Source organism: Anopheles moucheti, chromosome X (assembly GCF_943734755.1).
Source record: "Anopheles moucheti chromosome X, idAnoMoucSN_F20_07, whole genome shotgun sequence".
In the NCBI taxonomy this organism is placed as follows: Eukaryota; Metazoa; Arthropoda; class Insecta; order Diptera; family Culicidae; genus Anopheles; species Anopheles moucheti.
Genome location: NC_069142.1, coordinates 12,535,676 through 12,551,564, shown reverse-complemented (window position 1 = coordinate 12,551,564; position 15,889 = coordinate 12,535,676). Strand labels below are relative to the sequence as shown.

The 15,889-nt window shown below is 46.7% G+C and overlaps 2 protein-coding genes across 2 annotated transcripts; one reads left to right on the top strand and one right to left on the bottom strand.

The window, feature by feature from the left end:
• The first annotated feature begins 6,162 nt into the window (after positions 1–6,162).
• On the top strand, positions 6,163–8,089 carry LOC128306752 (cytochrome P450 4g15-like). Its single transcript, XM_053044353.1, has 3 exons — positions 6,163–6,839; positions 6,904–7,754; positions 7,821–8,089. The coding sequence occupies exons 1-3, from the start codon at positions 6,163–6,165 to the stop codon at positions 7,979–7,981; spliced, it is 1,689 nt and encodes a 562-aa protein (XP_052900313.1). The 3' UTR covers positions 7,982–8,089.
• Positions 8,090–13,773: 5,684 nt separating this feature from the next.
• Positions 13,774–15,131, bottom strand: LOC128306927 (achaete-scute complex protein T3-like). Its single transcript, XM_053044601.1, has 2 exons — positions 13,965–15,131; positions 13,774–13,875 (listed from the first exon to the last, which is right to left on the bottom strand). The coding sequence occupies exon 1, from the start codon at positions 15,129–15,131 to the stop codon at positions 14,010–14,012; it is 1,122 nt and encodes a 373-aa protein (XP_052900561.1). The 3' UTR covers positions 13,774–13,875; positions 13,965–14,009.
• Between the last annotated feature and the right edge of the window lie 758 nt (positions 15,132–15,889).

The following is a 15,889-nucleotide window of genomic DNA, read 5'->3' as shown; positions in this document are numbered from 1 at the left end:
TGGTTGAGAGCTGCCAAACACCAACGCCAACATTTCGGTAAACGTCCAGGCGTTTGTCGCCGTTTTGAAGTGTCTTGCAAAGCAACTTTGAAGGTTGAAAATTGGTTGCTTTCTATTTCCAGGATGAGAATGATGGGCATGAGCGATCCAGGCCGCACGGTGTCGGTGTTAATGAAGCATTCCCCGACGTCCGTTCCGTTTCGCGGAAGTTTGTCCCGGGTGTTGGATTTCTACATCTTGCGCCTGGCGCTGTAATTGGACACTCTGGACACACGAGCGCACACGCCTCGATCGATTGGTCACTCGATCGCTTCTTAATGAGTGTGTAAAGTGCTACAAAAACACTGAAGGGCTTCGTAGCTGCTTGGCATAATGTTCAACACACTGACGGTACTGACCTGCGCAACAAATGTCCAGATGTGAGGCGCGTTTAGCACACACTTCTGGTGCTCAGCTTGATCTCAGCTTGATCTTTCCCAATGGACTACTTAAAATTGAAAGCGACCCTAATTGAGGACTTCTAGAATTTGAGGTTCGAGTGAGCACGAAAACTAGTGGACATTGAATGTTTGAAACAATAATTCCTGAGCTAAGGAAAACACACAACAAAGTCAACTAAATCCCTCCGGACATCTTCCGAATGTCCATCAGTTGGATCGTCTGCGATAATAAAAAAAAAACCTCTAGTGACGACATTTGCTTCCGGGGTTTCTGGGTAAGCCAGCGAGCGTCTCAACACTCGTAATGCCCTCGCTGCGTTTGCTTTGAACAGCGACGGTCTGTACGATATGCGTGAAGCGAAAATATTGGGACAAGGCAACGGCACTGCCACATCCATTTGCCATTGTGGCACACATGTGGCTGTGTGGACAATTTTCCGCCGTTTCCGGAAGGCAGACGCTCGCATACGAACTCGGCGGCTGCACTTTTTCGATCACATTTCCAAGAAACGACGCATTTTGGGACGTACATGTGTGCACACTTGCCGTGTACAGGAAGATAACCGTCTGCACCGTTTGCTACCGTTTCGTTGCCGAATCGCAACTATTCAGTGGCAGCAAATAAAAATGCATGTACGGTGCATACGGTTTTTCTGTGTGGATTTTAGGGTTAATGTCCGATGACTTCATGCGTCGATTGTGTTGATTATCTTACAGAGTTGCTCAAGAGATACAAACCCTCAAAAACAAATATGATAATCGAGGCATTCCTTAATTAGGCAATGATTCATTTGACAGAAGTAGTGTTGGGTAATTCAGATTCAGATTCATGTATCTTTGAATCCCCGAATCTTTGAACTGAATGAATTAATCTGAATCTATTCCGAAGATTCATGAATCCTCCGAGATTCACGATTCCTCAGAGATTCATGAACCCTCGGAGATTCATGAAACATAAATTTGGCATGTTTTTTTATGATTTTCGAGTCTGAAATAAGTTTTATACAAATGAAGTTATTATTAGCACTGCTAGCAAATATCCGAAATCTGTTGCTTGGTTCAATAGATTAGAATTCGTATTTTTATCAATAAAACATTAGGATATTATTATTTTTTAATAAGATATATTGTTGTATTACAAAAATACTCGTAGAGCTTACGTATAGCCAACAGTATTGAAGATATGATGTATGTTTTAGAAAAATACAGATTTGTGGCAGATTTGTCTCAAATGGAAGATATTGTTTACCAACTGTAGAGACGATTCGAAATAAAGAGACAATAATTTTAATATTTTGTCGGATAATACTTTTAAAATATGTTGAAACAGGTTTAAAATTTATAACACATAAGGCAGAGTTATTCTGTATGACATGTGAAAAAAGAGCCACATCCCTTCGAACCCCTAATGGAATAAAATGATAAATTGGATATGGTACGATATTTAGCAGGCGGTTAATTCGGGGCATTTAGGGAAAAAACAACCTATAACACAAACGTTTTCAACAAAATTCCTACATCAAACATCATGGCAAAGCAGAAAATACACAGTTCAGGCGCGTCCGTTGCCTAAAATGCGGCCAAACTCACGTCCTTTTGTTAGGAACCGTACCCCTTGACAGGATCGATCATCAAACCCGATGGGATGATGATCGAAATCGGAACGGATTTGGTGAGAGAAAACGGATCCAACAAAATCGAAAATACCGATCACGCCCGGGTTAGGGCTTCGGGTTTTTATTCGCTTTCGATAGCGCTTCCGGTTTTGGGAAACGTTGAACGGATTTTGACGCATTGGATTTTTTATGTTATTTCGCTCCATTCTATTCTGGAAGCATTTAATTTTTTTTATTTATTTTATACAATTATAACAGAAGGGGGCAGTACAAGGAAGTTTGTTTTTTTTTTACTTAATTCAGTTTATGTTTCACTCAGGTTGGAAAAAAATACCGACGTAAACACAGCTGGAAATTTCAATCACGGCTGTCATTGTCCGGCAAATGAAAATTAAGTAGCATCATTGATGGATCCATTCTCGGCCGGCGAATACCGTCCCATTATTCACTTGCAGCTGTATCCATCGCGGTTAATCTTTGTCTCTCATCCTGCAGCTCCCGCGCGAGTTCCTTTTTATTCTCCTCAACGGGAGCGTGTCCTGCAGCAGAATAATCCCCCTGCTTAGTTCCTTAAAATCCACCCCATAAAGCTCGGCTGCTGAAGGGGGTAATGACGTTTTCGTAATAATTCTGTTTTCAAAACAGTCAATTAGTAGGGTGGAGAGGACACAAAAGCCTTTCCAACGGGGTCGGTGTGCCCTATTGAGATATTAAGGAGTAAGCTGCCAGGTAAGCGTTGGATAATTCAACAGGTGCAGGGTTACTGCGCTATTCTGATGATAGAGCATAATATTAAAGGCGATATATTTTAATACTTTAATAAATAATACTTATAATGCTTTAATTAATAAGCTAAAAAAAAACTAAATAGTTTTGCACCATTTGACGGTTTCATAAAAATTAAATTAATTATTCTGAAACATTAATTTAAAAATTAAAATAATATTAACTCAAATAATTGATTTTTTGTAAAATTCGAACAAAAAACCCCATTTGCCAACATTTGATTACGGAAACAAATAACTCATACCGCTGTCTAAATTAACAAAAAGATTGTAAAAGTTGTCATTCCGCCGCGATGAAAACCCCTGTGCCCGAAGATTTAAACTAATCCTTTCGGTTTGATGCGGTCCAGTGTTGACAGGATTACGCCATTAACCTAATGGCCCTCATCACCACCGGGCGCGTTAACGAGTCGCTGTCAAAACTGCATTGACCGTGATCCTTACGTACGTACCGGGCTTCTCTTTATTAATGCGGCGAACTTAGCCACAGTTTCTGCATGCCCGGCCAACGTTGCATGACGCAAAACCGAACCGATCGTGGATGCAAAACACCGCCCCGTAACGTTTTAATGCCCTGGCCGTGTGAATGGCGGAACGCGCGCGTTTCAGTGCGCTTATTTTGGGCGGATTGGCAGGTTTGATGTGTGTGATGCTTCCTGTCCTTCCGTTCGGTTGGGGTTTTTGGGATCACCGGGATAATCCGCTTACCCTGTTAGTTTCGGATTCGGCATTCGGTTCCGATTTTGTATGCTATTCGGCGGGTGGTTTTTGTTTTGTTTTGTGTTCTCGGACCCTCCCGTTTTGCCTCAGTGGACAACTGCTTTCTTTCAACGCTGGGATGACACTCGAAAAATGAGATTAATTAAACCGCAGCTTAAAGCGTTTGTTATACAATTTCACGGCTGATCGGTGTGCCCGTACCAGAGCGTGCCGGTGCGCATTACCGTTCTGGGCACTATTCTCGGTGGCTAATCCGCCAGACGTGTGCCTTACCGGTACAGGCCGCTACCGGTAAGGTGGACGCAGGTCCACCAGCGCGTACGTGCCTATACAAACGAACAGACGGAAATGATCTCAGCGACGCGGCAACATCTCGCTGCTCAGGTGCGCCCCGAACATAACCCACATTTAATCGTCGACACACAAACACCACAGCGCGGACAGTGCGGAGCAGGGTCTCGGTCACGTGCCGAGCAGGTTTTAGGCCGCGTGGAACGTACACCCTCTAGCAGATGAAAGAATTCGTGGAGGTGAAGCTCGCCAGACGCAGCATAATGACGAAGTTTTCGAGCGATGCTGATGATATGTGGAATCGGCACGTGGTTAACTCCACCCATAGTGTGCCACCTCTGAGCGAAATGCTTCCTCACGTTCGCATGTTCTAAAGGCGTGTACCTATGCGCATAAATTGGTGGCAACCAACTTCACCCTGCCATCACAAGACAGGTAGAGGTTCAAATAATTGGCTTCTGTATGGGGAACTAGACACTCGAGAACTCCCTTCATAACAGCTCCAATAATAGCCTCACTAATACTGTTAATAGTAATCCACTAGCAAGAAAGGGGATATTGCCTCAATTACAATATCCAAAAGGAGCTGGACACAGTGCCGCCAGAGTCACGTGTGAGATCCACCCTTTATCAAACAACGCCTGCTGAACTTTGGAGCAGTTGAGTTCCCCAAAAGCGATTGCCGACCATTATTACCTAGCTTACTGCTTAGCTTACGCTAGAAAAGTTTCATAAATTCCCAGAACCTCCTCCTCCTCAGTGCTGATGACAGTTTAATTTATACCACTCGCGGTTTCATCGGCCGAATGCGCTACGATATGCAGTGCGCGCGGAAGGGTCAATCGGTCGATGCACGACATTAACTTGTGGCAACCACCAGGCAACAACAAACTGCCAACGGACAAAAGAAGAAACAGATAAAAAAAAAGACAACTGAATATATATGCAAAACAAAAACAACAACAGAACAAAAAACAAAACAAAAAAAAGCGCTCACCAATTGCAACAAAAACGAAGAAGGTCAGGAGCGTATGCAAATCGCCGATAGTTGGTGGTTGTTTTGCAAGACCACTATCAGCTGGGAAGGCCCTTTATCGAAACAAATTATTTTTTTACTATTGATGGTGAGGTTCAGAGTTGGCTGACTGATGTATTTTCGAGATGTTGCATCTCGCGGTGATAGTGAGGTAAGGTAGTTGGAACACTTAGACGTCACTACTGAGCACTTGCCGATATTCGATTCTGATAGAGATCTTGACCGGTGCGATGTGTTTTACTATAGAGATTTGTGGATCTTCTGCTAAAAAGATTAGAATTTCATTCTAGACCACGTTGTGAGCATTCCGTTGTTGGAATTTCCGAATATTTCCTCAGTCTTATCAAATATTGCGAAGAAGTACGAATTCTCTGTCTTCGAAAACCAACTTGATGTCTTTATGATGTTACCTTTACTGCGCGCAAACTGCAGTGCAACTGTCGCTGACGCTGACTTCACTAAATAAACCCCATAGAGCACGTTGATAGTCCGCAATCGCATCGGTTGATTGGTTGGCGCGTTCGGTTGATAGCTTGTTGGAACGATAAGCAAAAGACATACAACAACAAAAAACCGAACCCCTAAGCGAACTCGTAACTCCACCGTGTGTAACACCACTATTTTTGCGAACATCGTTTCGTGCCTGCACACTGGCTGATCGGTTGCAGTCGTTTGGAGCGATTGGTTGGCCTCCGAACTGGCCATTCCTCGCCAGAGCGCCGTTGCGCCGAAAATACGGATAAAGACAGCCACGATCGTGGAAGAAGGGTTAGGCGCGTGCTGGCTGGGGACGGGTTGGCGTGAATGCATGTCAAGTGAGCCGGCCGGCCGGTCAACCTGATGAATAACCATTGCCATTTACAATTTGATGAAAAGTTTATTGCTACAACGGTTCCCCGACACCGCCACCGACACCTCACCTCAAAGCGCTGGCGCCCTTCAATTTTGGTTGTGCACTATGAGTGATTTGTATTTTCTTTTTTTACACCTTTCTGTTTTGCTGTTGATATGCAGGGGGGTTAGACTGCACCGGATCACCGGTGGCCAGACTCGTTCGATTATAAATACTTCGCCTGCGGCAAAATGATAGCCAGAGCAACAGCTTGGATCGTCGGTGGTGCATTACAGCAGTGTTCTCGTGCCTACCCTGGCAACAACATCCACACACAGTTCTGGTGCACACAGAGCGTAGAACCCTTCTCAACACCGTCTGGCAACCGGGATAACTTCGAGTGTCCGTAGTGTGGCGTGCAGTGTTCAGAAACCAAGTGATCATGGGTGTGGAGACGATTCCGGAGCGAATGGTGGGCGATGAGACGATCCCGGGCAGCTGGGTCCTGTCGGTGACGGTCGGTTCGGTACTGCTGCTAGCCGCGGCAACACTCTTCCACCTGTGGATGCAGACCCGGCGGTACGTGAAGCTGGGCAACCTGATCCCGGGCCCGGTCGCTTACCCGCTGATCGGCAACGCAAACATGCTGCTCGGCAAAACCCACAATCAAATCATGGAGAAGGCGATGGAGCTGAGCTACATCTACGGTACGGTCGCACGCGGCTGGCTCGGCTATCATCTGGTGGTGTTTCTCACCGAACCGGCCGACGTCGAGATCATCCTGAACAGCTACGTGCACCTGGAGAAGTCGAGCGAGTACCGCTTCTTCAAGCCCTGGCTGGGCGATGGGCTGCTGATCAGTTCGGGCGACAAGTGGAAGTCGCACCGGAAGCTGATCGCGCCCGCCTTCCACCAGAACGTGCTGAAAACGTTCATCGACGTGTTCAACGACAACAGTCTGGCGGTGGTGAAGCGTATGTCGCGGGAGGTCGGCCACGTCTTCGACTGCCACGACTACATGAGTGAGGTGACGGTGGACATACTGCTCGAGACGGCGATGGGCTCCACGCGGACGGGCGAAAACAAGGAAGGGTTCGAATACGCAATGGCCGTCATGAAGTGAGTGTTATCGACCGCCTGAAACTATGCAATCCGCATCACAAAATCATCGCTTTTTTTACAGAATGTGCGACATCTTGCACAAGCGTCAGCTGAAGATTCATCTGCGGCTGGATCCACTGTTCAATCTGACGGGCGTCAAGAAGGAGCAGGAGCGCCTGCTCCAGATCATTCACGGGCTGACGCGCAAAGTGGTGCGCGAGAAGAAGCAACTGTTCCAGCGGCAGATCGCCGAAGGTAAGGCACCGTCACCGTCGCTGACGGAAATTATCGGCAAGGAGGAAAAACCGGGCGAGAGCAATCTCGCCAGTTCGCCCGCCTTCATCTCGCAGGGTTCGATGCTGCGCGACGATCTGGACGATAACGACGAGAACGATATCGGCGAGAAGCGGCGGCTCGCCTTCCTCGACTTGATGATCGAAACGGCCAACAACGGGGCAAACATTAGCGACGAGGAGATCAAGGAGGAGGTGGACACGATCATGTTCGAGGGCCACGATACGACGGCGGCCGGGTCGAGCTTTGTGCTTTGTCTGCTTGGCATCCACCAGCACATACAGGACCGGGTGTACGCCGAGCTGCGGCAGATCTTCGGCGACTCCAAGCGGAAGGCGACGTTTGGCGATACGCTCGAGATGAAGTATCTCGAGCGGGTGATCTTCGAAACGTTGCGCATGTTCCCGCCGGTGCCGATGATTGCGCGCAAGATCAACGAGGATGTGCAGCTGGCGTCGAAAAACTACACCATCCCGGCGGGTACGACGGTGGTCATCGGCACGTACAAGATCCACCGGCGGGAGGACCTTTACCCGCACCCGGAAACGTTCAATCCGGACAACTTCCTGCCGGAACGCACTCAGAACCGGCACTACTACAGCTACATCCCGTTCAGTGCCGGGCCGAGAAGTTGCGTGGGTAAGTAACATTTCCGACTCCTGGCTGACGGCGCTCTGCTGAACTTCGTCCCATCTCGTTTTGCAGGTAGAAAGTATGCAATGCTCAAGCTGAAGGTATTGCTATCGACGATACTGCGGCACTATCGCGTCGTTTCCAACCTGACGGAGAAGGACTTTAAGCTGCAGGCGGACATCATCCTCAAGCGCACGGACGGCTTCCAGATTCAGCTCGAGCCGAGAGCATGACCACCACCACGGCGAACCCTGGAGACGTCATAACGAGAAGAGTAACGTTTGCTAACCATAATATCACTGCGTTTAGAGCCCGGAGTTTAAGAGGAAAATAAAATGAAATGCCTAATCGATAGCCTTTATCGCTCGGGGTAAGAAGGTTTTAATTCTGGTTGTTGTTCTACGGCTACCTGTGTTGCGTCCCGAACGTCTGCGAAAGGATTGCCAAAAAAAAAAAGGTTCGGACCTTATCTCGGTAACAAAACCTCTTAGCAGAAGGGATCGAATTGATGGTGCGGGACCTTGCGGCTACGACTTCATCAGGTGATTGCGTCGCGGAGTCTATCGCAAGTCTACATCTAGCGGAGTCGATACTTGTTTACGCCACATCTAGACATGTGTCAAAATCCATCAATTGTATCCATTTCTTCGAAACTCGTCACCAGAAAAGCCCGAAGGAGTTGGTTCTTCGCTTATACAGGGTATCCCACAATTTTTTGACAGTTTCCCATGGTTTTTTGAGTGCGTCCCAGGTATTCGTGAATCCGTCCTGGGATGTTTTGACTGCGTCCCATCAATATTTGAATGCGTCCAACAAATTAATGACTGCGCCCCACAATTTAATGACCGCGTGACACATATTTTTGAATTAGGCCCGAGGTTTTTTTTTTACGGTTTCGTAAACAGTTTTGAATGATTTTTGTTTGACTTTAAATTTAGTTTTGTTTAACTTAAAATAAATTGAAGCCGACGCCGATACCTATACATCACCGGACCGCCCCAATAAAAAAAAACCTCGGTACGAATTCAAAAATTGATGGGACACAGTTAAAAATTCTCGGAAAGGGTTCAAAAATTGATGGGAAACTGTCAAAGAATTGCGGTACACCCTGTAACGTACATTCGTTTTAACCAGCACGCAATAAAGCTATCAGGACGGAAAGGATGTCCAGAAGATCCTTTTAAGATAGAGCTATTTAGTGACTCTTAATGGCCCTATTAAGGGTCTCGTTTATATACAGCTACAGGCCCGTGGTTTTATCGGGCATAAAAATATGCTCGCACACCGCTAGTAGGAATGGCCGTTGACAGGTAAAAGCAAATAATATGCGCATGTAAAAGCGAGAGTGTTTGCCTGTGTATATTGTCTGGGCAGGCAAACTCCTACCGCCTACGCTTCTTGACATTTCTCACCTTTCTTCGCACTTTCTTCTGTGCCCGTTCTCTACCTTTATCGTGCGCCCATGTCGATCCATTCTTATCAGCGAAGGGATGGTTTGAGGTCTTTTTTGTTGTTGTTGTTGTTGTTGCTTTCGTTATTAATTTCTTCCCCCCCGTCCTGGTGAAAGGTCGCCTTTCTTGAAGCAAAATTATCAGATTGACATGATGCGTCCTAAAATATGGTAGAGTTAGGGAATGACCCAAAGGTACACGTTGCGCAACAGAGGTTTAAAAACGACCTGACACGCAGCGTCGAATCCTTTCCACATTCGGACGCGTTTCGATGCACCTTTTGAGGGGTTTACCGTGCCTGTGCGCGTGGTAATCAGTCTTCGAGATAATTGAACAGCTGGATCAATCACAAGGCGTTGGCACGACGCTGCGGGGGCGTCCATGCCCGAGCTCTCGCAATGTTGCTTATCGCTTTCTTACACAACCCACCCAGTATAAACACCATCGTATCATTGACCACGGTTCCAACTGTTCGGGATCGGGGACGCCAACAACCGCCCTGGTTTGGAAGTGTCCTGACGCATGTGCAAACAGACGGAGCACCCTACAGAGCACAGACCACCACTGCCTAATGGGATCGTGTGGCCGGATCTGACACTTCCTGCTGCTACGCTCTGCTTCATTTAATTATTCTACGTCTTTATTCGGATAGGTGCAATGTACCTTTTTTTTGCCGAGGTTTTAAAGAATATTCTTGCAAATAAGTTCTTGTTGTGTGAAGCTTGGATCAGGTCTTAATTATTCCAGCTATTCATCCACCAGGATACAATTCAATTCCGATTCACAAAGCAGACATTCTTTTCCCGCTCTGTTTTGACTGTTTTGTTTCAAAACATCCCTTCTCAGTACTATTGTCAATGTGTTTTTCTTGATGGAAGGTGACAATTATCCTGCATGTTAAACCGGCGAATAATAGACACCTCGATCAGGACCATCGTGCGTCCTGCGCCCAGGTTAAAACGTAAAACACACACGCAGCACAGCAGGCAATGCAATAGGAAAAAAAATAATTTAGGACACATCCTTGTTTGGGAAAGGGAAAACAAGACGACTATATAGAGATTGCGATCAACCAAGGCAGGAGGGATCTTCTGCGTGTGGCAGTGTGTGGTCTAGATTGCAAAAATAAAAAAAAACACTACACAGCATAATAATTACTCCTACGTGGTAAGCCACACGACACAGCTGGATACCTTGAGATCCCGATTTGGACCTTACGTCCCTATCGATCAACCATCAGGCAGAATCAAACATAGAGTTATGGGCTGTGCGCGACACCCTAATACACGTGTGGTCGATTTCTGTAGGTACAAGAAATCTCGGCGGGGCGCAAGGTGATGAAGTTCTAGGTGAAAATATTGACGTAGACGTGATCTGTATTGCAATCTGTCACGCGTGCGGGACCTTCATACTGACTTCCAGGGAATTTTGTTGCAGGTATATTAAAAACAATTCCCAACAGATAAGAAATTATGGAACACTTTTCACAATTTACCAATGTTTTCACATTTCAACAAACTTTGCTTCGTTTATATCTCTGGAACTCACAATGACTAATCCTATCCTCTGGACTGATAGATGGCGCACGACAGAATATTTTGTTTACTTTAGCAAAAAAAACTGTTTGGCGCGCGCCTAACGCGTGTGATTTCCTGCAACAAATAAAAAAAAAATGACACCCGGTACACGATTCGCGCCGTTGTCAATATTTAAACACAAGACAAGTTAGTGATAGGGCGTTGGTGCTATTTCTACCGAGCAGTGTTCCATCGTTCTCGTCATGGGATTTTAAGTACTTCAAATGTAATTTGAATATTTCCATCCCGTTTGAATGAAAGGGAGCAGAATTATGCGTTTGCTGCGTGCAATGGAGTTGAAGGCGAGTTACAGCTATTGACCAAAAACGGTTCAACAATATGCGTGGAGGTGACCCGTGGAGCGGAAATGTCAGGTTACGTTTCTGCCTGGTTATCAGCCATCAGACTTCCGCATCGAGAGTAGCACGGCGCTCCAAACCAAGTCAACCCCTCGCTTGGCTGGGCACAATCAATTGAAGCCATTCAGGCACGGTGATAGCACTTTTATCTGTCGAAAACCTTCGAGATGCAAATTAATGATGAATGATGGTCGTAATATAAATATCGAGCACAATTAACGCATGTTCGAAATATTTCATTTTTCATTTCATATGTAATTTATTGTGTGCCTCAAGGGTTCAACAATTTATGAACTAACTTATAAATAAACGAAATTAAAATAAACTGACAACAATGAAGTAAGAAACCCAGTGAAAGAAAAAAATTAAACAGGGTTGGAAGGAAAGGACAAAAATGAAGAAATAAGGAAGAAAGAAAGAAGAGAAAGTAGATGAAAGAAACACAAAAATATTAGTAAAAGAAGCAACAACAGAAGGAAAGACTGAGATATATACTAAAAATATGTGCTAATACTGAGCGCGATTCCTCAGGGACGTCAGGAATTCCTAACTTGTGGCACGCTTGTGGCGTACGAAAATAACAACAAAACATATTTGTACATTCTAAGCTACTTCTGCGAAAGAGCGTAGCTGATGTCGTTACCGTTAGCTTCATACAAATTAGCACCCAGCGCGCAGGGATCACGCGGGAATTGATCGCCACCGGAAGAGACGGCTCCCCACACCAGGCATAGATAAGATACGGAACAGCATGGAGAAAAAAATGCGGAGTCCGGAGAAAATGTTATATCAAACTCCGTCTAAGCCTGACTAGAACAGACACATCGATTGTGCGGCGAGGGCATACGAAGATAAAAAATCTAACCAATTCAAAATGAAAACCCCAATGGCGGTGCGGAGCTGCGAAACTCGTGACAACTGTAAGCCGGACGCCTAGACGCACGTGCAATGATGACGAGGTGTTAATATCTTTTTTAGCCCTAGATCAACTTCAACACCGATTCCGCAGTGGTACGGTTCCCAAGAAAATAGCAATACGGTCGTTGCTTACGAGTAAATAAAATTGGTGTAAAATATTGCCTAGACCAGCCTTGGTGATTTCCCCCCAAACGATAGTGGCGTCTGGTCGATTTGTTTAAAACCACTCTTGCTCCCTGTTAAAGGTCAGGGAAATCTGTCCATATGTATCGATTAGCTCCGTAATGAATCTGTACGTGACAAGTTAAAAATTCCATAATTAGTTACGCATTAAATTGCTGGCGATTATCGACGAGGGCAAACATGTGGCCACAGCAAGGGTAATAACTTGGATGTTGAGCTATATGATGATGTCAAATGTATAATATCCAAGAGTTTATAGACAGAATTTCTCTTTCTCTCTCTCTTTTTTTCTCTTTGATTCTCTCATACTCTCTCATTCTCTCTCTCTCTCTCTTGAGTGACTTATAACTTCTATCATTAAATTGACGAGATCTTGTGAGAAATGCTTCATTCTTCAATACACTGAAGGTATTCTTCCACGAGCACTTTTACATTTCTTCAAGCACGCAGAGTTTTATTCTGATTTCAGATCGGTTTTCCGGATTTTACTATCTGATTGTCATCTTCCCTCCAGAACCTTATCCATGCAGGTTAGATGTTCTATAACAATAAAGCAAAAAAAAAAACATGCAAAAACTACAGGACACATCTCAAGGTTTCCCTTCCCTTTCGCAGGTACTCAGGTATTCTTTTCACAACGCACAGCAGGATGTTACAGGTCTCCTTTCCTTCGTCTGAAAAAAATAAACAATAAAGAAAAAGAGAAAACGCGTACGAGCAAAAACAAAAAAACAAACTCACAGAAATATATCAGCTTGGGATGTTTTGCTGTTTGTTTGGTAAAATTTCTTTCATTTTCTCTACACCGAATCCACTCCGGAGCGTATGTGTTTTTTTTTTGTTTTCATTTTAAAATTTCTTTTATTTAATTACAACGTAACGTTAGCTGGTTAGGTTTGTACAATAATGATCTCTTCAACCGCCGTATAATATGGCGAAATGGCCGACAAAAGTACTTAACAACTTACGCACTAAACTAACTCGAGCGCTTGAAGGGAGTAGCACAATTGGGGGTGGGGGGCAGTTTGGCTAACCTTAACCTTCGCGACATATTCACTGGTCCGTTGCCCCATTTTTTGTTTTTTTTTGCAAGCTGTTCTGACCGTCTGCAACGGATGACTCATCGAACAATAGGAGGCCTGTGCCCGCCAGACGTTTGGACATTTTTGCCCATTCCACTCTGTCTGGCCGGATGGCGGACAGAAGAAAACATGAAATAAACTAACTATAAATAGCATCAATAAACTTAAGCCAGCTGCGTCGATGGACGACCAATACCTTAAAACGCCTCTTTTCTTTAGATAGCTCCCGTTGTAACGCATAACAGTAGTTAGAAACTATCGGTTTTTACAAAAAAAAATCCTACCACTGCTACATCTAAGGCCGAATTTACATTGTTAAGGGCACTTGGTTAGCTGAGTTTAGCAGCATTGGGGCACTGGGTAAAGGGTGTTCAAAATTTTTGATGTTGTTGTTTCGATTTTTACTCGGCCCGTTTCGAACCGCTGCCGTTCCGCTGTGTGTGTGTGTGTTTGTGGGTGATTTTGGTGGAGCTCACGCACTGTTGACTAGACCGTTTCCTCGAGGATCCACCCGGACGTCGATCCGGAACGAAGGAGAAACTTTGGCACTGCCGCTTCTGTGGAGATAGCAATTAAAAAGATATTGAAGGTGAGAAACGGTTCCGTTTTGGGCGACACTTGATGGTTGAGGGTTGGGAACACTTACCCGGTAGAACAGATGGAGGACGTTGGGGATGGCTGCTGTGGGTGGTTACTGCTGCTGCCACCAGGAGATGGCATCGAGCAGCTCCTCGTCGTCCGGGTTCTGCGGGCTGAGCTCCTCATCGTACGGGGAATCCTCGTACAGCTCGGTTTTGAACTGTACCGCTGCGTGGTGTGTATGGCTGTGGTACTGCTGCTGCTGTTGCTGCTGTTGTTGTTGTTGGTGGTGCTGCTGTTGCTGCTGTTGTTGGTGCTGCTGTTGTTGCTGTTGGTGCTGAGCGAGGATGTAGTTGTTGTTGTCGGTCGGCGTACCAAGCACCGTCGAGTGGCCCGTATGCATATGTACGGAGGACGTTACACCGCCGATACCGTGATCCGAACCGAACGAAGGTGTTGGCGAGCTGGACGGATCGACGTAGATGTCGTACGGTTCGTGCTTGAAGCCACCGGACATCGGTGCGTAACATCCACCCGGTGCGCCACCGTGCGACGAATGGTCCGACAGATGGGACGGTGCCGGCGATGACGCGTTCGACGGTTCGGACATCGTACCGTAGTAGGTGGAACCGCCGGACGATGCGGAACAGATCGAACTGTTCGACAGTTGATTGGAGCTGACGGCGGCGGCAATCTGTTGCTTGGTCGGTGCGACCGAACCCAGCTCACCACCGTTCTCGTCCAGCATGCGCTGCAGGCTCCGGATGTACTCCACCGCCAGCCGGAGCGTGTCGACCTTGCTCAGCTTCTTGTTCGCACCGCGCGTACCGTTGGTCAGTGCGGTTACCACGGTTGATGGGATGTGTTGGCGCAGGTTGGCAAAACCATTGTTCACCTGCTTGACGCGGTTCCGTTCGCGGGCATTTCGCCGCTGCACCGAGGCTGATTGTTGAGGTGTTGCGTACGGTATACCACAGTAAGCGTACTTCTTCGCACTGGTCACCACCGGTCCAGCGGCCGGTCCGCCGGCGGGCACAACCTTGGCCGCCGTCCGGTGGCCCATCACCGCCGAAGGGGCCGGTGCCAATGGGCGCTGTTTGCCGAGCAGGGCACCGGAGCTGTTGGTCAGCTGCGAGGTGCCGAGCGGTTTTTGCTGCAGCTGAAGACCACAATTGCCCGGCATAATGTTGTGCAGGTTCTGGCTGAGTGCCATACTACGCACTGCCGCTGCCATCACTTCTTCAGAGTTAGACAAAATGTCCTGAGAGCACTGGGCCGAACCTCCAACACCACTGTTTTATCACTGTCACCACTATTCTTGCGCTACCGGTAGTAGAGCTGTTCCACTATTTTTGAGGAAGATCTGCCAGGTTGGATTGATAGAAGAGTTTGATTCTGTGCCGGAAGTTACAATAGCCGATACCACCGTATTCCACAAAAACACTTAATCCTTGAGTTCGAATTTCGTACCAGGCACCAGTCACAACACCTTTACGCACCGTACAAGTTTCCTTTCCGTTGCACTTGCGACACGTTCTACACGTCTGGTCTGGCAGGTTCCTAGCAGAAGACTGTCCTCCGAAATCAACTAATACCACTGCTTCACAGCGCAGCCGGTCACCGTACACTTTGTGCTTTGAGCGGAGAAGCGAAGAAAGATGTGCGCTCGCATCGGAAGTTGCTCCCGAAATGATACCTTCTGGGCTTAGGGCAATGCGTTTTGTACAGTTTTTCGGGCTTGCACACCACGCAACCACCTTCGCACCGCGACCAACCTAACCCGCCATACACACCTTCCAACCCGAAACTTTAGGGCGCACTTTGCTCCGGCGTAAGGCACTTGCGTACGGTGCGCTCCGCTCTTGGGTGCCGTTGCATGGCATCGTCCCATCACGCTCACGCACCTCTTCGGTGCGTTCGCGCGTGCTCGCTTCGCACGGTGCGCGCCGAGAGAGCGAAAGGCCCGCTCGGTTTCGGCGAGAAGATCCTTTT

Coding starts and splice junctions, on each gene's coding strand:
- LOC128306752 (XM_053044353.1), top strand. CDS start 6,163: ATGGGTGTGGAGACGATTCCGGAGCGAATGGTGGGCGATGAGACGATC. Junction 6,840..6,903: donor TACGCAATGGCCGTCATGAA/GTGAGTGTTATC, acceptor CTTTTTTTACAG/AATGTGCGACATCTTGCACA. Junction 7,755..7,820: donor CGGGCCGAGAAGTTGCGTGG/GTAAGTAACATT, acceptor CTCGTTTTGCAG/GTAGAAAGTATGCAATGCTC.
- LOC128306927 (XM_053044601.1), bottom strand. CDS start 15,131: ATGGCAGCGGCAGTGCGTAGTATGGCACTCAGCCAGAACCTGCACAAC.